This window comes from Capra hircus, chromosome 7, assembly GCF_001704415.2.
Source record: "Capra hircus breed San Clemente chromosome 7, ASM170441v1, whole genome shotgun sequence".
Taxonomy (NCBI): Eukaryota; Metazoa; Chordata; class Mammalia; order Artiodactyla; family Bovidae; genus Capra; species Capra hircus.
In genome coordinates, this window is record NC_030814.1 from 40,264,014 (window position 1) to 40,286,749 (window position 22,736).

Consider the following 22,736-nt stretch of genomic DNA (forward strand, 5'->3'; position numbering starts at 1 on the left):
AAGAGCCAGTCCCTCTTTTAGAGAAAATAAAGCAGTTTGAGAAAAGTAACAAAGGCGGCATTTGTGTATTTTGCTTTATGGAGCTGAAAATATCTGGTAAATTGATCCAGTGGGAGTAATAAATACACATTACTTTATCTTGTTCTTCATGTCCTATACCCTTGAGCCTTGATAGAACAACACCACTTAATAGACTTAAAAAAGAGTAATTACACTCATTGGTTGTGTGATTTTTCAGCCCTCCCAGCCCTGCCTGACCTTCTAATTTAGCTCACCGTGTCTAACTAATGCATTTATATTCATCTTTTATGAAGCATGTATAGTACAGAATTGACTTTAGAGCCTCTCTCAAGCTGTCCTCCCCACTTTCCAATCTGGTGAGCAGTGAGGAGAGTGGGGTATCTCCATACCTCTGTACCTATGGATAACACATACACATGGGGCACAGCATTCCTTTTGTTATCCTTTATGAAACATAATAAAAAGTATTTATTCCATTTTTTACTTTAAAGCTTTTATGCATTCTAGCATTATTTACAGCTAAACATCCAGGCAAAAGATGCAAGTGTTTTTAAAATGATTACTGTTAATGTTTCTGCTTGTCAGAAGTGCTTAAATTTTCCTGCACTTTGTCTAAAAACTTAGTACTGTTGCCTTTTAAGCACAACACATTTAAAAGATCTTGCAAGTCAGATTTGCAAACACTGCTGACAGTTTGTGATGAATGATATTGCAAAATTTGCAAGATGTTTGTCATTTCACGCAGCCGACATATTAAGGAACAGATTAAGAAACACGAAACCCCTACGGAACACAACCATCCCAAACGCAAACCCAAACAAACCTCAACCAAACCTTGAACCCAAAGAGCGCGCACACCGGACTCTCTCACCCGGGTTTGCTCTCCCTGCTTCCTACTCAGCCAGTGGAACCCAATTGTTCTCACTGCGTTTTCTCTCACCATATGGTCTCCTCATTACCATACACTAAGAGTCCATATGGGAAACTTGTGAAATGAACTGTATTCATTTTAACTGCCAGATGAGCAGCCTTTTGCTTTGCAAGCTTAGCTTAAGTCATCTGCTGTCTTCGTGTTGTTATGGCAACAGGGCACCAATAAAAAATTCTAATCTACTGTAAGTGATCACAGTATTTTAAGTGCTTGCCTATAACTGCCCTCCAAGGGGAGGAAGGCGGAGGGGGTTATCTTTGTCCAGGGAGCAAGGGTTGTTCTTCATTCCAGCAGGTGTCAGTAAAGGTGCTGGTGAGATGGAGAGTGAGGTCCTGGGTTGGCTGTGGAGTCAGTGCAGTAGATGCCGATGGTAAGGAAGGTGGGCTGCTGAAGCATGGATGGTACTGAGGAGGGGCTGTGGACCTTTTGGGTGGGTACAGAGAAAACGCTGAATGTTAGAAACCATAGTTCTCCCAGAAGAAATAAGACTCTGCTGGCATGGTGCAGCCCGCCATGAATAAAACTCAAGGTTCTGAACCACAACATAGGCAGCAGATCCTTGGGGTAGCTTCTCATTCACTGGTGTGCAAAAAAAAATAACAATCCCAGCCTCTTCTTCCTGTACACAGGAATTAGTCATTTCCAACACCATGCTAATTAAGAGTACCTTAAAGTAATGGAAGTAGGCAGCAACATCCTTAAATATAAATCACTTTCACCTCCACAGGCCACATGATATGTTTCATCTCTGTTGCTCTGTCTGTATTGAAAGTGAATGTTTATAGTCTCAGTTCATCAGTTCGCATTAGCCTCATGCTGAATATTTAAACACAGAACAATCTGAACACACCATGCAGGAAGACAGTGACTGCACTTTCATTTGGAACAGCAAGGGCTCATCTAATAACAATTTAGTAAATCAGCCATTTAGTGGCTCAGTTGTGCACTGCATTGTGCCAAATATTATTCAGTTCCACTGTACACTTGCAGAATGGAAATTCAGACGCTAGTCACAGGCCCTGGTTTTGCTCAGTGCAGAGACGAGACCCAAAATCACCCGCCCTAAAGATCGGTCGTGTTTAGTGATTTATCATAAATACAGAGCTGGGGCAAAATAAAACTGGAGTCGGCTGTATACCATGTATTCTAATTATGTTTTTATTGTTTTAGTCTTTATGCAAAGACTATCTGTAATTCAAAACCTGCAGTTGCATCAGTGAAAATACAAATAAGAAATCTTTGCATAACCACATTGCCTGTTAGCAGAAAAGGGGATGACTGAGGGTTTCAGAAGAGGAGAAGGAAAAACCCTATGTCTTTATCTTCCACACTGTGACACCAGCCCTGCTCTCTAATCCTAATCATTTATTTGTTTTGTTTTTAATTTTAAGAAACTCTATTAACATTATATCTGGGAACCAAAATGACTCAAACCAAAAAAAAAAAAAAAGAAAAGTGCAGTAACAAAAGCAAATCATATGGTATATTCACCTCTTAGGAAAAGCATGCTTGGGTTTGTTTCCAAAAACCATTTTGTCTCTGCCTTTTCTTGTCAAAAACACAAACCGTGGAATGCAGTTCTTTTTTACCCCTCTCTCCTCTGTCTCTGCCAGAAAACTCACAGTCAAATTCCACTTCCCCATTTTGATAATATGCCCAGTTTAGGGGCTTGGTGTCCCCTCCTGCTTATGCTTCTTTTATCGGGGGAGTTTAACCTAGTTTTGTGTGCCTTTGAAATTGGATACACAAGTATGTGTGAGAGATGAGTATGCACACACCTGCACGCACACATTGTTTTTCTGGGGACGGAGATTGTAGCTTCATTAAAAAGGCCATGACTCCCGCAGAAATTTTAATTCTCACTGTGTTACTTTATTTATGTTTTCTTTAACTAACCAACTCTGCAGTAAGGTATTCTGTCACTATTGAATCATGCCCAATTTAGAGATGAGGAAACTGAGGCTCAGGACAGCTCATGCAGCTGCCAATAGAGACTTTCCATGTCCAGATTTCCTCCCCATTAGTCTGTTCAGAGCCTTTCACAGGGTTTTGCAGGCACATAATCCACATTGGCTCTAAGAATGCACATGGTTTGCCCAAATTCTCTGGAAAATAAGTAAGGGTTATCACTGCTATCACTGCCTCCTGCTCCGTAAGCCTGTCTACTGAGCTTGAAGCTGGTCTGAGTCCACTGATGAGGAAACAGAGGAAACCAAGGGCTGCATTTACAATGCTGCAAGTGGCCAAGCAGATTTTGAGCCAATGCTTTTGGATTCCAGAGCCCGAATCTCTAAGGCACTGCCTCCTAGAATTAAGAAATGGGAATTGTAAGAAAAAAGGCAGTTTTATAAACCAGATTTTTAGAATTCCACAAGTTCAGCTAGGGGGAGGAGGAAGGTGGTAGCAGGGTCTGAGGGTAGCTCACAGATGGCTGAGTCAGGGGAAAGAGGCAGCAGGAATTAAAAATACATGTACAATACCAGGAGATAATTCTCTTTCTCTTTAGCCCCCGAGTCATCGCGGTAGGCACTTGTAATAACAGTTACTCCAATAGCTGTATTCTTGAGCCTCCTTCAAGTCCTTTTTTAGCATGGAGCTCTTGATGGGTGGGTGCCTGTGTGTAGGGGGGTAACTTTAACCTTCATATCACACCCTGTGTACAGAGGCTTTGAATATAATTACTCATTAGTTCAAGGAGAAGTCACAGGAGGAGGCACAAGGGGCTCATTTCTACCCCCTAACCACCCAACACCCTCCTCTTAAAGACCAAAGAAACAGACACTAGGATGTCTCTGGCCATGCTTACTATTTTCAGCCTTGAGTAACACTTCAATTAAACACTGGAGTAATAAGAACCAACAGAGCCCCAGCAGTCTTGAGGCAGTGAATTTTAATTGCAGTTATAGTCAGGACCATCTGTAAAGCTTTGGGAATCATCATTTACAGATACCATTCGTCTGGAGGTACCTGCAATAACCAGTGATGTTCAGCAATTTAAGAAGCCAAAACCATCTCTATTTTTGCCTCCCTTAGATATCCTTAAAGTCCAGCGTAGTTCCAGCCTGCATGTATCACTTACTCAAGTTTAACTACACGTACTTGTCCAAAAATATAAATATACACATACATTTGTATACACACACACCAGACACACATACACAGACATACGCCGACATACATAAAATAAATCTCTTTGTTTACTCAATGGTCCTCTTACTTTCAAACTAGATATTTATTCTCTCTCACCCTAGGGAAAGGGAAGCCACAGCCAAAAGACAAAGAGAAACACAAGTAGTTAATTTCTGCCTTTTGTGTTTCTAAGAGCCCAGGCCTTGGCAACTTAAAAGAGTTTCAAGGGTAATTTTGACTCTAGGCAGTTTTTGTTTCATGTGCTGACTTTACAACCTAGCCCTGAAAAAGGCACCTCTGTCCACAGCCTTCTCTTTAAGCAGAGACTTTCATCCTGATCAGAAAGTCGATTTCCAAGGCCACTCAGCAGGACCTAACCCAGAGCGTTGGTCTTAAACCAGTACAATGAATCGGAATAAGAAGAGCCAGCCAGAGGTTACCAAGTTCAGCTCTGTACCTCCAAGCAGGTCATATCCACAAGGGTGCAGACACCATTTTTCACTGTATTTGTGGCGGGAAGCACCCCAGGCTCCCATTCACCAATTACCATGACACCATTTAGAAGAGAATGCCACGAGACCAAAAAGAGGGGGGGAAGCCATTGTCATCAGTCTTCTCAGGAATACCTGGTTTCACAATTTATACTTAACTGCTGACACTTGAAAAGTCGAACATTTTGGTAAAATGAATCAAGCTGTAATGTTTCTTTTATGAGATCCCCTTGCAGGAAAGGGAGGTTTGGCACCTCGTGGAGACCAAGCTTAGTTATCCATCATAGTAAAGTCAGCTGTCCTAGCCGGCTTCTCAGAGGTCACGCGATCGAACCAGCAGCTCTTACAACTATATTATTGCTTACGGAACAGTAATTGAGGCACGAGATAAAAATTACCTGGTCTAATAGGCAGCGAACAATTTTCACTCAATAAAATTATAAGCCAAATCATTCATTTCATAACACTCTGGCTAATTTATTTGTTGACCTTTTAATATCCATAGCTCTTCAGTGGTATTAACTGCAACTCAGACAAAATCTCTTGTTCATTTCACTTTCATTGATTTTTTTTTCCATTGAGGCAATAACAGCTGCCTGAAAACAGCCTTTTTCTTTCCACTGTAAAAGTCAATCATGTAAGTTAGTATGTCTTACGTTGATATAGCTGCGTTAGCTTACAACTGCCTTAATTTCATGTGATTCAGAAGTCTTCTATACCGTGCTTCTAACAGATGCAAAGCTTTCTGGTGCACCTTCAGCCACGTGGCACAATGATAACATACGTTTGAGAAGAGGAGTATCATCTAATCTGAACACGAAATCTGCCTTAAAATAAGAGGAGGTTTGGAAGCACCCCTCCCCTTCAAACCTCTGCAGTGTCTTTAGAATACTTTTGAAGCCTCTTGTGCGAATAGCAGTAGACCCTTTCAAAATACTTAAATCCTTTGTTTTGAAATTTTCTGCAGATTCTGATTATGGTTTGAATTTTGTTTTTCTTTAAAGGCTATGGGCAATGAGTGTGTGCTGGAATGCTCCTTAAGCTTCAACTGGGGCTTCTTATATAATAAAATGCTCTGAAGTCTTTAGAATGCAGGGTTGTAAAATATAATTGTTACACATTTGGCATTTTATGCCTCCCTAGAAATAACCGCTTGCTACCTACACCTCATCTCTGTTCCTCCTTTCCATTTCAATTTAGTCTAAAGTGGTCCTTAGCCATAATGAGAATGCCCCTTTCAACAGAAACATGTTTAATTATATCCATGCTAAATGTAAGCGACACTTCTCAGTCATAGGGCTTCTGAGTAAAGAGTGTTTAAAGTGTGACACTAAAGGCTTCTAATGATCTGCAGTAAGCTCCATTTTGAGAAGTTCATAATACCAGAAAAAATGAAAAATTTAAGGAATGTCTCAGAGGATTGGAAACTAAACAGTGCTCAAGTATTATTTTGGTTTGTTTTATTCTTTCCCTCACTGCCCTCATTATATGATTTTTTTTTTTTTTTAAGGACGCAGAGCCTGCCATTGTGGAATTTTCCATTTGGCTGAATAAACATAAAGGAAGTTGGGATAGAAAACTACCCTCCACAGAAATACCTTTCAGTACAACTAGGATTTATTGTGCTGTACATACAGCTCTGTGGGAAATGGGCTGCCAGAAACTTCCAATCAATTTTTCAGCTCTTAGACTTTCCAATCAGTGTCACCCACACTTTGAGAAGCAAGTGGGGAAAGAGCTGGAACTTAAAGGCTAATGAGCTGAATTACACTGTTCAAAACGTGAACCCAGTGTAAACTCTAGGGTGAGGAGGCGCATGGAGTCAGTGCTGGTTTCACTGATAGGTGCTTATCGACTTTAAATCAGGAGTGATTTTGCCATTCCACTCCATATTTTGCTGATATTTGGACCCACTGTATCTTGAATCCCCTGATAAGGAAAGTAGATTGGTGATAAATGGGTGTCAGGGAAATGTGCAGTGACAGGAAGGTATTGTACTTCTTTCGTAGGAATCACCCAAGTCAACTTGACTTTGATAGTTGATGCTTATCGTTTAGCTTCTGTTTTCTGCATCCCTCAAAACATTATTTTCTACTTGAGGGAGCATAAAGCCAAGCACAGATTGTCTTCTGAAATTACTGAAGCATCGCTGGGCTTTAATTTTATGAGGGAGTTTCCAGAGTCTCAAAATCTGATTCTGATATTTGAAATTAATGTTGTGTTGGTAAATGGGTGCCCATCTGGCTTTATGAGTTGGTCTGTATGTGTTCTGAATGGAAGGGAGTTCAGGCCATCTCCCCTGCTCATCTGGGTTTGAATTACTTAAAACATTGAACTGGATTTATAAATGGGCTCAGTATCGGATGGTTAGACATCCTTCCCACTCTCCCTGGGAGGCTGGGTGGGCACAGTAAACATGGACTTGTTATTAAGAGCAACACATTTGGGATCAGATGCTGACGGTTCACATGGAGGTTGAATAATCCTCAGAGATTTTACTGTCATAAAACAGAAGGAAAGATGAGTTAGCCATGTCTGCATATTAGATATGATATTTCTTGTTCCAGAGAGTATGCAAAAACCTAAGTATTTCCAAGAGTCTAGGAGTACAGTTAATAAAAGGCTAATGTACATCAAGACCAGCCTCATGTTGATAGCAGCCTATAACTTGAGATAATGTCTGTACCCGAGATGATTCATTATATTAGTCACAAAATTAAAGTGTAAGTACAAGTCAGCAGGAGTGAAGGAGCAAATTCACTTAAAAAATGGTATAAAAAACCTCCCCAGACATGACCTTTGGGAATTTATATATTGGATTAAAAAGTCTAGAGCCAAATGGGGCACCAAATTTAAGTCTTCTGCTTTTATAAACTATGCCAAATATATGACTTGGTCATTTCCTCATATAAATTAAGCACATACTTTTAAAAATCAGTACCTATTTTAGAATAAACTCTTCAGTATGAATTTCTCAAGGGCTGTGGTTTGCTGAACACAGTGCTAGGGGCTTGGAGAAGGAGATTAAGACATAGCCATGACCTCAAAGTACCTACAGTCTAGTTGTTGGAGGTTGAAGACTCGCACACTTAAGAGCAGAACAAAATGACCCTACAGAATCTACTTCTGCGTGGCTCTGGGTGGGGCAGTCAGCACTCTTTTTCAGAGGAATGAGAGAGGTTCGAAGCTGGAGTCTCAGTGAAGGTGGAATTAGTTCTGATAGGATAGTGTAAGTATGAAGAGTTCAGGCTCTGATGTGTAACAGGACTGAGATTGAATCCCTGCTCAGACATTCATTAGCTGTGTGACCTCAGGGCAAATTGGTGGACCTCTCTGAGTCTCAGTCTCCTTATCTGCCAAATGGTGATACAGAGTCTCACCATGAGGACTGAATGAGTTAAAGTCTCCCTTTCCAAACACAATAGTTCTCTTTTCCATTACTCTACCACCACCACCAGTACCACATTCATTACCAGACTCTGCAGGATGGGAAGGCATTGCAAACGGACACAGACCGAAGCCAGTGTTCCAGATGAAGTAAGAGCAAATGAATGATGGTTTGGAGATAGGAGGGGGCCCAGCATGTTGCTTCTAGACTGAGGAGGTCAAGCTAGCCCAGAATAGAGTTCTTCAGGTGTACAGGGAGAGGAGGTTGAATAAAGAGGGGTGGAGATCTTTTGCAACCTCCTAGGAACCCTGTACCTTAATTCTGGGAAGATAGGGTGCCTTGAAGGGTGCCGGAGAGGAATGTTGGTGTGCAACTACTTGGGCAACAGGAAGTTTAACAATTATTTGCTAACTGACTGGGTCGCAACATGGGAAGTAAGGCCGTATCTTCTCACTGTATTTGTAGCTCATTTGGCATTTTTATCATTAAGGTTCCAAACCATAGCAAAACTTATTATGACAGTTATACTTGACTGTTCCTTGAATCTCTCCAGTGTTTCTACTAACTCTAAACAGATTTAGCATAGCTTATCCATTTTTTCTCTCCAGAATCCCATTCACATAATCATCAATCAATGGTCATAGCAAGGCAGGTAATGACCAGTTTTGATTGTGAAAGGAAATAGGTCAGTAAAAAGCTGTTGTTTTTAAAGAGTAAACATTTTCTGTGTCTTTAAGAGAGAATAAGTCCAAACTTATGAAAAGAAAAATAGTCTGACTCAGGATATAGGTTGGAGAATAAGCATTACCTCTATAAGGAGACTCTGGGGCTTTTCAATATTTAGGGTACTAGTATTTGTCTTTTTAATTGCCCAATGGGATATGTATTTTTTTTAATCCAAGGATAGGATTAATTATCTTGGAAGAGTCTAATCTCTACCCTCATGTTTTAAACTGCAAGCAGGGAGTCGTTTTAAACATTAAGAAGAGAAGAGAAAATCTCTCCTGACAAATAAATGCTTTGAAAAATTAGATATTAGTACTAGTCAAATGCTCTTTTCAGAAATATTAAAATTGCATGTTAGAATGGAAGGATCCTTATACAATGTCACAAAAAATAAGACTTTAGGAACAGTTTCAGAGACAAAAGATTATATGAAACATCCAGCTCTTCCCCTTATGGGAAATTTCTCTCTCTCTCTTTTTTAACATCCCAGGCTCAATCATTTCCTAATGTGAAATTACAGATTTTTCAAATTACCATATAAAACTGCAAAAAAATTACACTTGTGACCACCAAAGAGATAGCATATACTATCAATTTGATTTTAAAAGGCATACATCTTTTATACTACCTGTCATTTTTATAATGCCTTTTACAAATTTAATCAATACATTTTAACATTCTATATACTTTAAGTGCAATATACAATAAATATTCAAGTTTCATCTTAAACATGCTTTAGCCTTTAAATTGTTAAAACTGCAGTGCCCTTTCAATCTACTTACATAATGTCATAAAATATACATTTCAAGGTAAATGAAGTCAGCTACTTCAATTTAGTCCCTCAAACTGGTAGTAAATGAGAGGTTAACACTATGGTGCCAAACCCATTATTGAGTAAATTTAGCACCTTGGACAGCTCTGTAAAATCTTTATTGCTTTCCTGACCTGCTCGTCATGTTCTGTCTGTGTGTTCAGTGGTTCTCAGCTCTGATTGAAAGGCAATATATTAGATCCCCAACACAAACACGCTTGGGGGCTAGTTCACTGGGAGCCTAATGACATGGAGGTGAGAGCAATTTTCTGGTCACCGAAATCCAAGCACCTTGCAGGTTCGCTGCACTAACTCATAGAGGACCCAGACATTTCCTTTCTCCTTCCCATTTGCAGAAATAACTAATAGAAGCTGAATCACATTGGCCAAGCTGAGCCAAAAGCCGTCTCCCCCTTAAGTCCCAAAGTTGATACCACGATGAAGGACACTATAAAATAGGCAAGATACCATTTAAGAGAGTCACTTTCAGGACATGACATTGAGTTCATTGTCCTCAAGACTGCTGGTCTGAAGCAATGCTGGGCTGCTGACCCAACTACAGCAATGTGCCTAGTGGAAAGCGTGTCCTGGCTCCATGGATTGAAGGAGGAGGCAGCTCTAGGAAGTGAAGTTCAAATGTTTCACTTTCAGGGGTTGAATGCTGATGAGAGCTCTGGGCATTGAGTAAGCAGAAAAAGAAACAAGTGAATTATGTCATCAAAACCTGTTATCACTAAAAATATCAGTTTAAAATATATAGCCTACCCTGATAATTGGAATTTTTCAGGTACAAGAACTTCAAAGATACTGGAGTTTATTGGAATTTGCCTCCTCCCTGGTCCTGTGAAATTAAAATAAGCACTGCTTTAAATCCTCAATGATACTGTTCCAAGATTGAAGTTCACAAATGCAGGTTCTAACTGCATACCTCATCTTGCTTTTGACAAGCAAAAGTCTTGTATTTTTTTTCCTAAAATGAGAAGAAAGAAAAATATCTTCTTTGCCAAGCCCAAACACTGACATAAATACCCATTTGAAGAAATAAATGACTATAGACCCAGAGAAGTCAACTTTTAGTATATAAACTAACTTGATCCTGTTTTGTTTTAATCTTTTCTAAGAGCCAGATAAAGCCGTGAGGTTTTAATGAAAGCAGTACAGGCTGAATTTGATCTGGGGATAGGGTTTACTGTGCCCATACCATAATAAATTATTAACTGCTATGGTCAGACAGCACTGCAAACAAAAATAGGGTAGGTTATCTTGTAGCTTGCATTAAAAAATAAAGAAATTATTTCAGATGGATTGATTCAAACCCCATTGATTATATAATGTTTTCTACTCCTTATCTGAAAAATAACAGAACTGTTTTGTAAATGGGGTATAGCAGCAGCTTAAAGCATGCATAAATGTTTATTGAGAACTGAAAACCCCTCTACCTCATTTTTGAATTTAGGACATTATATATGTCATAAGTAGTTACTGCAGTATGACAACTATTTTATCTTATCTTATAGAGAATTTAAAATTGAAAAATGCTAATATGTATCTAAAAGCTTGTCATTTCAAGAGTTGTTCAAGAATTTTTGAAGAGGCTATGGTGACAGCAAAATGAATGCAATTATATCCCTATTTTGTGCTCAGTGTCTGCAGTATGTGAAAATTCAACAGCACTGCTTCTCCATGCAGATATCTATTGTGTAAAATGTTTAAAGTTAAACTTCTTTTTGAAACTTTACCCACAGCAAAAAAAAAAAAAAAAAAAGTAAACATATCTTCTTGCAAATCACCTCTGATAATCATACTATGCCTTCATGTTTGGTTCTCTGATAAGCCTCCATTTTACATGTATCAAGCTTAGCTTTTCTTTTCACATTGCAGTATAAATGAATCTTCAGAAAATTGGGGCTGAATAAAGGAACAATTTCTTGTGGTTAGAATGAAAAAAATTATCACCACACATATTTTTGTAGAGTGCCCTATATTATTAGAAACAGGCATGCTAGCTAAATATGGAAGTCCACCTAAATGAAAGGAGACATTTTTTCTTCAACTGGAGTGAACAGCAGAGCATAACACCTAGGAGGAGGATGAATGAGCAATTGGGGAAAATGACAAACAATACTGAAATAGCAAAGAATTGCTATAAAAGAAGCAGACTCTGCCAGTCATGAAAATTGGTGCAGAGGGAGCTTCTGGGGGCAGGAGAATTCTTTTGTAAGAACCTCTGACAAAACAGCACATCACCCCCTGATCTCACGACTCTGCCACACAAGGGAGATATACAAGAGGAGTCTAATGCCACATGCTTCTTACTAGCTGAAGACTGATTGGAAATCTCTTGAAAATGACCTGTCTGATAAGGTCATGGTTCCTGGAATAAGCAATTAAGTGCAAAATAAACACATCTTAGGGATTCATAACATGCACCAACTGACATCGATCGTAGTAATCTGGTAAATGACCTTGCAATTGTATTCAGCAATAAACATATGAGTGCTTTATCGTGCTCATGGCAGACTACTGAGTGATGTATTTTATCTTGCGGTACCAATGATGCTCACCTTTTGACTTGATTAAGTGTGTATATGAACAGGGATAAATTGGTGATTTAACACCATTCTGGGGTTCCCCAAACCCACTGCCTTAAAAGCGGTGTGTTGGCAAAGGATGGTGAGAGGGAAAATAGAACATGATCATGTGAAAAGATAATGACGCCCTGCCTTCACTCAGAGGACTGTATCTGCTTTTCTCCCTGACAGGAAGTGATACTCAAAAGGGCTGCAGATCTGGTAGAAGCACTCTATGGGATGCCCCACAACAACCAGGTGAGTGTGCTGGGTCTCGAACCTTCCACATTCAGCTGAAGCTCCCAGAGTCCTTGTTAGAATGAAAAAGCATGAAAATTATAAAAGCTCTTTCATGAGTGCAGAGTAAAAAGTCATTCAGGCCTAACATGTTGCAAAGCCATTCAGTTCTTCTCTCTTCTTTTGTAAATCTTTTATTGCCTTTTCTAGGGAATAATTTTTCTTACGAGAAAAGGTACTTTATTTAAAAGGAATCTCCTGTGGGAATATAGTTCATCATTGAAGAGGAGAGTTACTGGTGCTCAATTTTATTCCTTTCAGGTTTTCGAGAAAATTTAGGAGGAAAAGGGGGGCTCAATTTCTTCTCCTAAAAAGTGTAACAAGGCCTGAACATTGTCTGCTTCTGTTTCATAGAGCAACTCCATGTCTCTGATTCAACTTGCTCAGGAAACTACAAGCCTGAGATAATCCTTCCTTTTTTGTGTCACTTGAATCGGTCCATGTCCAAGGGACACAGGCCTACTAATACTTAAGGACACAGGTTGTCATGTAAACCTTCCCTTAACTTCATCCTGGGAGATGAATTTCAGGGCACGTGTGCGCATGTGTGTGAGAGAGAGTGACCCCAGAGTTTTCTGTGTTACTGGTGGGGAAGGGAAGCCCCAGGTTGCTGTCCCGTACTGCAAGGTAGTATGGAGGACTGGCTGAGTTAATGGGCTGTCAAAGTCACATGGAGTTATGCAGCCCAGTTCTGCCCTTAAGGAGGTAAGCGTCCTTAAATGAGGTCTTCGCCTCTCTAAGCCTCAGCTGGCCCGTCTGAGGTATGGGCTTGATGATGATGAGACTGAACACACAGGTTTGTGGAGGTTGCAGGAGTTAGTGCAGGTAATCATGGAAAGCCCTGAGTGCAGCCTGCAGTAAACACCTGGGATGTGGTCTCCCAGGAATGTGACTGGGGCAGTTACACGGGATGTTCCTGTTGCTTTTCAGGAGATTATTCTGAAGAGAGCGGCTGACATCGCAGAGGCTCTGTACAGTGTTCCTCGCAACCACAGCCAGCTCCCGGCCCTCACGAACACCTCGGTCCATGCGGGAATGATGGGCGTGAATTCCTTCAGTGGACAACTGGCCGTGAATGTCTCCGAGGCGTCGCAGGCCACCAATCAGGGTCAGGAGCCCTCCCTTGTCCCCACCCCCACCCCCGCTGATTTCCTTGTCCCTTCCCAACCTCAAGCTACCCCTCCCCATTTATTTGACACAAAAGTGTTTATTTTTTAAAATTATTTCCACCCCCCCCCCCAAAAAAAAAGGGAGATTCCTGGGTCTGTGTGTATCAGATATTATTGTAGATTTTTGGTTCTAGCCATCATGTCAGATAATCTGGTGGCGGGTGGCTAGACAGGATCCATTAATTTAGCCGTCTCTGCATTTGACTTTTCACTGTAAACCATGACTGACAGGTCCCAAAGAGGGCTGGAATTGAAGTTCTGGAGGGGCCAGAGCCTATCACCCTCATCCAGGGAGTAGGAACCTGTTACTTCCAGGGCACATCTCTCAGATTGGGATTTATTTCTGTTCCAAAATGATAATTTATAGGTCCTGCATTGCCACTTCTCACAGGCCTGCTAAGTATTTATGATCTCCTGAGAAATGCGTCTTTCGCTCGCTTCCCATTTTAATCACAGAGCTAGCACCACCAACCCACCCATGAATCACTCGGCCCCTTCCCTTTGGGATGTGGTGAGGGGGCAAGAGCCAGAGGCCTCCTTTCCCCCAGCCTCCCAGGCCCACCACCCACCTGAATGCCACCCTCATCCTTGCTTTCGCCCCCGCCTCTCAGGTTTCACCCGCAACTCAAGCAGCGTGTCACCACATGGGTATGTGCCGAGCACCACCCCCCAGCAGACCAACTATAACTCGGTCACCACGAGTATGAATGGGTACGGCACTGCTGCCATGTCCAATTTGGGCGGCTCCCCGACCTTCCTCAACGGCTCAGCTGCCAACTCACCCTATGCCAGTAAGTAAAGATGTGTGTCCTGTGTTTCTGCACATTTTTTTGCTTCAAAACCTGGGCGTTGTGCTGTGTTGGCTCATTGTGCAGCCCCCGCCCTGCCAGGTGTGGACCCAGGTGATGGGACCCAAGGCAGCAGTGTCTCCAGCAGGAATCTCTGCCCTCCTTGCTCATCGTTCTCCCCTGTTTCTCTAGCAGAGCTTGCCTGTGACCAGAGTAGCAATGTGAGGTCATTGTGAGAACCCAAGCTTCCAGTCAGATGGAGCTGGGTCTGACTCTTCTACCAGTCACTGACTGGTGGCCCTGAGCAGGTTCATCTCCTCTCTCAACCTCAGTGTTCTTATCTGTAAAATGGGGAAGGAACCCACTCTCCCTCCCACACAGCTGTTGTGATACTTGGATAAAAGAATGCATGTAATAAGCTTGTCCTAATGCTCAGCCCATGGGTGATGCAGTCAGTAAATCTCGGTAATAATCATAGTGATAGAATGATAATGTTAAGTGGTAGTAGTTTAGCATGATAATGAGTATCTAAACCTTAAAGTCTTTTATTTTTAAAGATATTTACCTAATTGGCTGCACTGCGTGTTAGTTGTGGCATGTAGGATCTAGTTTCCTGACCAGAGATCGAACGTGGGAGGTTCCTGCATTGGAAGCATATAGTCTTAGCCACTAGGCCACCAGGGAAGTCCCTCTCCTTTATTCTTTTAATGTTTAGATTTTTTTTCCCTTTTGTGTTTTATATGTGCAAAGAAAAAAAACCAAACATTCAAACCAAAAAACACACTTTATTTTTCCCCAAAATTTGGCATGATGAAAAAACATATACAAGAAATTGTTCTTTTGTGCCTTGTTCCTGTCTTAAAGAAGCTGAGGTTAAAGGTTTTTTTTTGTGTGTGTGCAGTGTTTCAGTTGCATCTAAAGAACCTCAGGGAACTGGCGTCTTTACATACAAAATGTCATGAGCTGTGTCTCCACAGTCTCTTGATTGCCCTCGGAGGATTTTTACATGGAAAACCAAGTTCATCTTGGACAGTGTGGGTGGCTCTTCTGGTGTATAATAACTCTAAGCTCTTAGCATTTTGTGAGCTGATAGAAACTGTTGTTACATGAAATAATGGTATGATTTTTTTAAAAATGAGAGTCTCAGCTAAAAATACTGAAAAAGATGCTTTCTCCGACAGTGGAAATGCAGAGAGTGTGCTAGGCTGTTGAAAGAGGAAAGATCATTCTTGGCCTTTGCAAGAAGTTAACTTCTGAAAGTAATACTTATCGCCGTTTACCTTCCGGCTGAATTTGTAGCTCAGTGTGAGCTAAACCTCTGTATTTCTTTATTTCTACTTGATCTGTTCGGAATCAGCAGCTTGTTGTACATTTTAAATTCTCCATAATAATCTGCATATATTACATCTGTCTGCTGAAGCATCAGTGTTTGGGGCCAGTTTCACATTAGATTTTGATTCATCAAAAGATTGTTTCTCACAAATCTATCATTTCAGTGTTCTCGTTTCTACTCAATCAGAAAAGGTTTCAATCATGACCTGAAAATTAAAAGGTGGCATTCTTAATTAAATCAATAACCTAATTGCTATATGGTAGCAATTCAATTTAGGGCCTTGGATTGCTCTGTCTTCCTAAGCCTGTGCAGACACCCAGCGACCTGAGCCTGAGATTGCATCTGTCAGACTGTGAAACTTCCAACATTTAATTTCCATTAATTGATTTCCTCAGTGCTCACAAATATAGTATTAAATTCTCAAATAGGCTCTCAGATGGGATGGTTTTATCTGCATAAATGCAAATAAAACAATAAACAAAAAGCCCAGCTGATTTGAATTTTTGCCTCCACAATATTTAATTATTCATAAACCACTCATGTTGAAAAATTCCAAACAGAATAAAAAATAAAATAAGACATTTCCACTGGTGAACACCCTTCCTGGTGTGGTGGCTGATAACTAATAATGTTATAACAAATGGAACTGCTTGACTATATTTCACCCCTTCCTCTGTTAAGGCCCCCCTCAAACTCCCCACCTCTAAATACACATAATGATCGCATTTGCCAACGAGATTAATTGCCTTCCTCAGTGAACCAGCAGGATTTCAAGTCTACGAATATTTAAAAATCAAACCTCCAGTGCAGGAGTTTTGCAATTTAAATGGGTGTTATTATTGAGCGCATTTTCACATTTACAAATCCTAAGAGATGTATAAAAATGCTGGTCTCATTAAAAGAAAAGTACAGTTTAGAAAATGTTTGTGAAAATCCTGAGGTTGGCAGCTCCCTGTTCTGCTCCATAAAACATCCAGTACGTTTGGGTTGTGTAGTGCTGAGAGCTGATTAGAAGAGGTCATTTCCCCCTGATGGCAACTGCTGTCTGTGACTGACTTGATAAGCTCTTCCCTAAGTTTCTAAAGCCAGGAGGTTGAGGGGGAGGCCACTTACTCAGGGATTTGGGCTGTGGTGTGCTCCTGGGAAGGGGCCTGTCCCCTGGTGATCTGTTTCCTCTGCAGGGTAGCCTCGTAGACAGATCCCTGCACTGGGGTTTGGTTCCAGAACTCACCTTTCAGTTCACTCACTGGGGCAAGTCACTGGACTGTTTTCTGAGTCTCAACTTGCTCGGTTTGATCAGGTGTAAAAAGGATGTAATAGGTCCCAACCTAAGCTTGCTTGGCTACTGACATAGATGGAAAAGATGTGAAGATTCCTGCAGGTGACAAAGCAATATAAAATGTTTATTACATAATGTGGAAAATAATACAGTGAGGAGGAAGTACCTAGAATTTGAATTAAGTGCCTGAAAATCATTGGACAGGACTCATACTTTTCCCTGGGGTACAGAGGAAATGGAAGGTGGGTGTATGATGGCCCTAAGTCCTGAGTGTAGAGGGCTTTCCTGTGTACAATATCTATTTCCTAAAGTGACCTGAAATGACTAGCAACTAGCGAAAGATGAAAGGCCAGGTGGAGAGGACCTGCATCACTCACACTCTTTCATATCCCCCAAGCAGCTAGATTGTCTCTCTCTCTGAATCACCAGAGATCTCCTGTCATTGATAATCCACGTCCCCACCACTCCCAGACTGTGAGTATTTACATAAAGCCCCAATCTTGCTGCTTATTAGCTCACACCCATGCATCTCTGTACAGTTCTGCAGGAGGTAGAAAGGATTTGGAACTTTGACTTGTAGTCCCTCATTAGTCACTCAGAAAGCACGTGGTGGATTATTTATCCATCTGGCCTCCTACCTACTTCTATCTGTGTTGTGGAACATGGCGATATAGTCATATCCTTCAGGAGGGCTTCCCAGGTGGCTCAGTGGTAAAGACTCCACCTGCCAATGCAGGAGACTCAAGATTCCAGTTCAGTCCCTGCGTGGGGAAGATCCCCTGGAGGAGGAAATGGCCTATTCTTGCCTGGGAAATCCCCATGGGCAGAGGAGCCTGGTAGGCTACAGTCCATGGGGTCCTGAAGAGTCAGACATGACTGGCACACATACACGTACACTTCGGGAAGCTGTAGTAGCTTCATGGGGAGACATCAGACACACACACCACCATCCATTCATCAGTGCCTTAAATTAGAATCCTGGCATTGCCTTCAACTCACTCTTCTTCCTCATACCTCTCCTTCCACTAGTGACCACACCCTCTCAGTCTGGCCATCTCTCTGCAGGGTAGACTCGTAGACAGATCCCTGCACTGGAGTGTGCTTCCAGAACTCACCTTTCAGTTCACTCACTGGGGCAAGTATCCCAGACCCTCTGTATCCCCAGACCCTTTGCTAGAACCTCAGTATAGGTCCTACCTGAAATACTTCCTTTGACACCTCCTCCATGAAACCTTCTTCGGTTTCTCTTCCCCGACTCCCCAGAGTGGGCCATACTTACTGTTGAAGCTATTATGATACTATTCCCTTGGTAAGAACACTCTTGCCTCCTGGCCTGAGACGCTCTAGCATACTGCCTGGCACATAGTCGGCCTACAGTAAACACACAAGAGATCACAGTCACCACCACCAAAAGGAAACACATGCCAGGGTACCAAATGATGAAAGCTGACAAGACCTTGAGAGTTCAGTGAAGGCTCGTGCTAGAAGGGTGGCCTGAGCGAGGTGGGCATCAGGGTGGGAGCTGAGAGGCTGTGTGTCAGGATGCCAGGAGAAGCGCTGATTTTTCTTTTCCCCTTACCCCTTAGTCGTGCCATCCAGCCCCACCATGGCCTCCTCCACAAGCCTCCCCTCCAATTGCAGCAGCTCCTCCGGCATCTTCTCCTTCTCACCAGCCAACATGGTCTCAGCCGTGAAACAGAAGAGTGCTTTTGCGCCTGTCGTCAGACCCCAGACCTCCCCACCTCCCACCTGCACCAGCACCAACGGGAACAGTCTGCAAGGTAAGCCCCAGGCCCCACCGGGGGCCAACCAGATGCCCTGACTCACCTTCCCAGGGCCTGCTGCAGACTGCTCAGGGCTCGCTCGGCCTTGGGCTTGCCTGCCCCTGTGGGCCCTCAGCTCTTCTGTTCCTGTGTGTTCGCCCTTGTTGGACCTGGCCCCAGGTCCCCCACTTCCCTCCTCTGCTGGAGTTGCCTGAGCAGTTCTTCCAACTCCAGCAGTTCTGCTCAGGCCCTAGATTTCCTTGAGAAACACCGTCGCCACTTACTAATGTCGTCGTTTCTCTTTCCTCTCTCATTCCCTGTGGTCGCCATAATCAGATCAGTCTTTTGTGGACTCTAGCAAGTTCTCCACTGCAGGGTCCCTCCCGGGACTGGCCTTCTCCTGAAGTAGGTTCCCTTCCTGTTGCCTGTGTCAGCATGAACACGTGTGGGGCTGATCATGGGGAGGGGGTGTGACGGCCCAGTCAGGGCCCTGAGGTTACAACATCTTAGACCAAACACCCAAGGCTTACTGCTGCTGGGAACCAGAAAGCCCAAAGTGCCACTGGAGGACCCTGGTTCATATTAAAACTGTTCGACTTCCTCCCCCTCATGGAATTTGGAAAATGAGTCACAAAGATTTTAGGGGACCTTTCTATTCATGGAGAAAAAAAGAACCTTTTAAAACGGGTCTACTGTTTCTTACCTTCTCCTTAAGTGCTGCCACTGAGTTGGGGTACTGAGCTGCACGGCCTCTTTCCTTTCCCACAGTGGGACTGTGGGATCAGTACTCAGATTCTATAGATGAGAAAGCAAAAGACTAGTGAGGTTAGGGAATGGCTTGACTTGGAGACAATGGTATGTGGCAGAGGCTGGCTTCAAACTCAGGCTCAAAAGCTCTATCTCCTGCTCTATCTTCCAAGCACTATACTACTCAGAGTGGGTAAACAGGATGCATCCAGGATTCCTAAGGCAGCTGGCAGGGAAGTAAGATCAATAAAATCATCAGTTGCCATTCTTTGAGCAATGACCGGTGTTAAGCACTGTGCCTGCTTTATCTTATTTAATCCTCACAACTTCCTGATGAAACACAAGGACAGTTATGGTCTCCATTGTACAGAGGGTAAAACTCAGGCATCAGGAGAGTAAACACCTGCTCAGAGGCACAGGCAGAAACAGAGGGGATGAAAATAAACCCTCAGGATCTGTGCCCCAACCCAGTGCCCCACAGAACCTTCCTTTCAGTGGCCGGCTTGCCCATCTTCACTGACAGAGCTCAGCCGTGGAGGCTGAGAGCAGTCGAGAAGGCAGTCTTGTTTCTTATTGTCTATTTATACGTCCATACATGTACTTTGTACTGATGTAAACTTACATACATTCTCTCGAAGATTCCATAAGGGCAGTACTGTTCCTGTTATACAGATGGGAAAACGAAGGCCCAGTTTGCTCAGGGTCATGTATCTAGTAATGATGGAGCCAAAACCGAACCCCCTGTGTGACTTCTGAACCTGAGCTCCCCCTGCCTGCACCTTTCTGACTCCAGAAGGTCTCTGCTGAGCACTGCTCAGAGACCTGCTGGCCAATCTGTCCAGCACAGGCAAGGTGAGTGCCCATCCCTGAAAACATCCCCCAGCAAAGCCATCTTCTTAGAGGGAAGAGGAAGACAGACTCTGGAATGACATTTCAGGCAATATTGTTTGTGATAGAAAATGCCCACCCCACAAAAAAAGGGGAGCCACCCATTCATGCAAGTATCTTTTTCAGCTAAAAATAATGCTCTGTCACCCTGACTACACCTCCAGCTGGCAAACTGAGGATGTACTGCCTAAGTGAACATAGCTTATAATGGGTTTAAATAAGGATAAAAACGTATGGAAAGCAGAAATCTACCATTCCTGAGCTGCCAATCATAGCCCTTGTTAAACATAGACGACGTCAGGAAGGAGGTGTAATGGGGTTTGTAATCAGCCATGGAGGAGGGGGTAGCATGTGAGAAGAAAAGGCCCATGGCTCTTGGAGGGTCCCTGACTGAAGTGGGCAGCCCTTCAGTGAGGCCAAAGGTCTTTTCATGCTGTGTGGATCAAGGAGGGAACAAGAAGAGTCTGAAAGGAGAAACTCAGCCCGAATTTTAGAGCCTCCTGGATTAAGGGAACTTCCGGTGGTGTAATGTGTGTGTGTGTGTGTATACTTAAGTAATGATGAGATGGCATCAAGACAGGGCCACATAAAATGTGTGTGCATTTGTTACCCCTAGAGCGTTTCTAACCCAGTCTGCACAGATCCCCAAACTACAGAGCCTGCCTCCCCCTTCTGACCTGCAGCTGTCTCCACCTCTCCAACCCTGCCTAGTGCACAGCGGGAGGCTCTGGGGCATGTAACTCCGGGCACGCTTGTGCTCGACTTGCTGTTGTGGATGACACTGCCCTTCCCTTCTAGTTGAGCGTGGGTCCTGGTGGTTTTTGTGTTACCAATTCTGTTAGGCACCAAAGGTCCTTAGTTTCGGGGTGATGGCAGCAGGGGAGGTATGAGGAGAGGAATTAAAGTCACAGTAACTGTCACCAACTTCCGGGAAGCTCTCCTCCGCCCCGCCCACTCTGCTCCCGCCGTCCACTCACCAGGCAGGGCCCACCCACCCACCAGGCAGGGCCCACCCACCCACCAGGCAGGGCCCACCCACCCGCGCTGCGCGTCTGTCGTCTGTTTGCTTCCCCTGCAGATGTGGGCGCAGTGCGCCACTGTTTTCAGGGGTCTCTTGCCGGGGGCCTTGGCTTCTGGGGAAACCCGAAACCTAAGACTGACCTCATCTTCAGCTTTCTAAATTCCACTTCTATTAAAAATTTTAAAGAGACATGTAGGCTAGAGAATTGAGAATCTCGGAAGTTGTGGTATTCTCCTCCTTGTTGTCATTGTTACAGTAACAGCTGTTTCATTTGGACCCACCTTGTTTAGAATTGTGATTATTAAGACAGGGCAAGTGACGGAGGAAGAGTTGGTTAAGCAAATTGACCATATAAGCAAGATTAGAGGTGACACAGTTAGGCTGTTTAAGTGTTTTAAAGGTCTATTTACCTCCAACTACCACTCTGCTAATTGTCCATCATTCTTTTTTTTTTAACCAACAACTCCTTAGAGATCCGTTTCCGTAGCAGCCCTTTCTCAGCCTCCGCTCCTGACAGCACACATTTATTCCTCAACAGATACACACTGTGGTCTTATGATGGTGATGACAATGGTCAGAGGCACCAACGTGGGAGGGCTTCTTCCCAGCCTGTCTTCTTCACTGTCTCATGTGTTCCTTCCAACCAGCCTTAGATATAGGCTGTTTATTGTCCCCATTATACAGATGCAGAAAGTGAGAGCTGAGAAGGCTTACCCAGAGTTATAGGACTAGCACATCAGGGGAGACTGGGGTTAAGTCCCAGCCCAACTGACTATTATGTAAGTATGAAAGTTGGTTGCTCTGTCGTGTCTGACTCTCAGCAACCCCATGGCTCCTCTGTCCATGGGGTTCTCCTGGCAAGAATAGTCGAGTGGGTTGCCATGCCCTCTTCCAGGGGGTCTTACCAACCCAGGGATTGAACTTGTGTCTCCTGCGACTTCTGCATTGCAGGTGGATTCTTTACTGTCTGAGCCACCAGGAAAGCCCCAATATAAGCCCCTATGTTAAACTAAATGGTCATATTCAAGCCACTGGGCAACCAGCTGTGGAAGTTCAGACGAGGGAAAGATTAGGGAGAATTCAGACCAGCCTTATGGAGAAGGTTGACTTTGAGCTGGACCTTGGATGAGGGGCAAGTAGGATTCAGGCCCAGGGAGATAAGGTGAGGGGGGAGGCATTTTAAGCAGAAGGTTTAAGGACAACCTGAGCCCGAGTCCTGTGTGGTAGCCACTAAGTCATGTACCTCCTAGAGCACAGGTACCAAGAGGCAGGGAGAAAGGGTAACAAGGAAGTCCTTACCTGGGAGTCAGGAGCTCCATTCTTATATTTTAGAATTTGCAGTTTCTTCTGTGACTCCAGTTGGTTTTCTCTCCCAGGTAGGTAA

At 43.1% G+C, this 22,736-nt stretch overlaps 1 protein-coding gene across 6 annotated transcripts in view; it reads left to right on the plus strand.

Moving 5' to 3' along the window:
- EBF1 (early B-cell factor 1) overlaps positions 1–22,736 on the plus strand; it is a 407,699-nt gene that overhangs the window by 377,308 nt on the left and 7,655 nt on the right. For 3 of the 6 annotated variants that reach the window (XM_018050101.1, XM_018050102.1, XM_018050103.1), the window contains exons 12-16: positions 12,260–12,325; positions 13,295–13,472; positions 14,145–14,324; positions 18,520–18,714; positions 19,033–19,100. In XM_018050101.1, coding sequence (XP_017905590.1) covers positions 12,260–12,325; positions 13,295–13,472; positions 14,145–14,324; positions 18,520–18,714; positions 19,033–19,100 — 687 coding nt within the window. Of the gene's footprint in view, positions 1–12,259; positions 12,326–13,294; positions 13,473–14,144; positions 14,325–18,519; positions 18,715–19,032; positions 19,101–22,736 lie in introns of those variants that run through there. The other 3 variants (XM_018050098.1, XM_018050099.1, XM_018050100.1) reach the window with 1 other exon arrangement.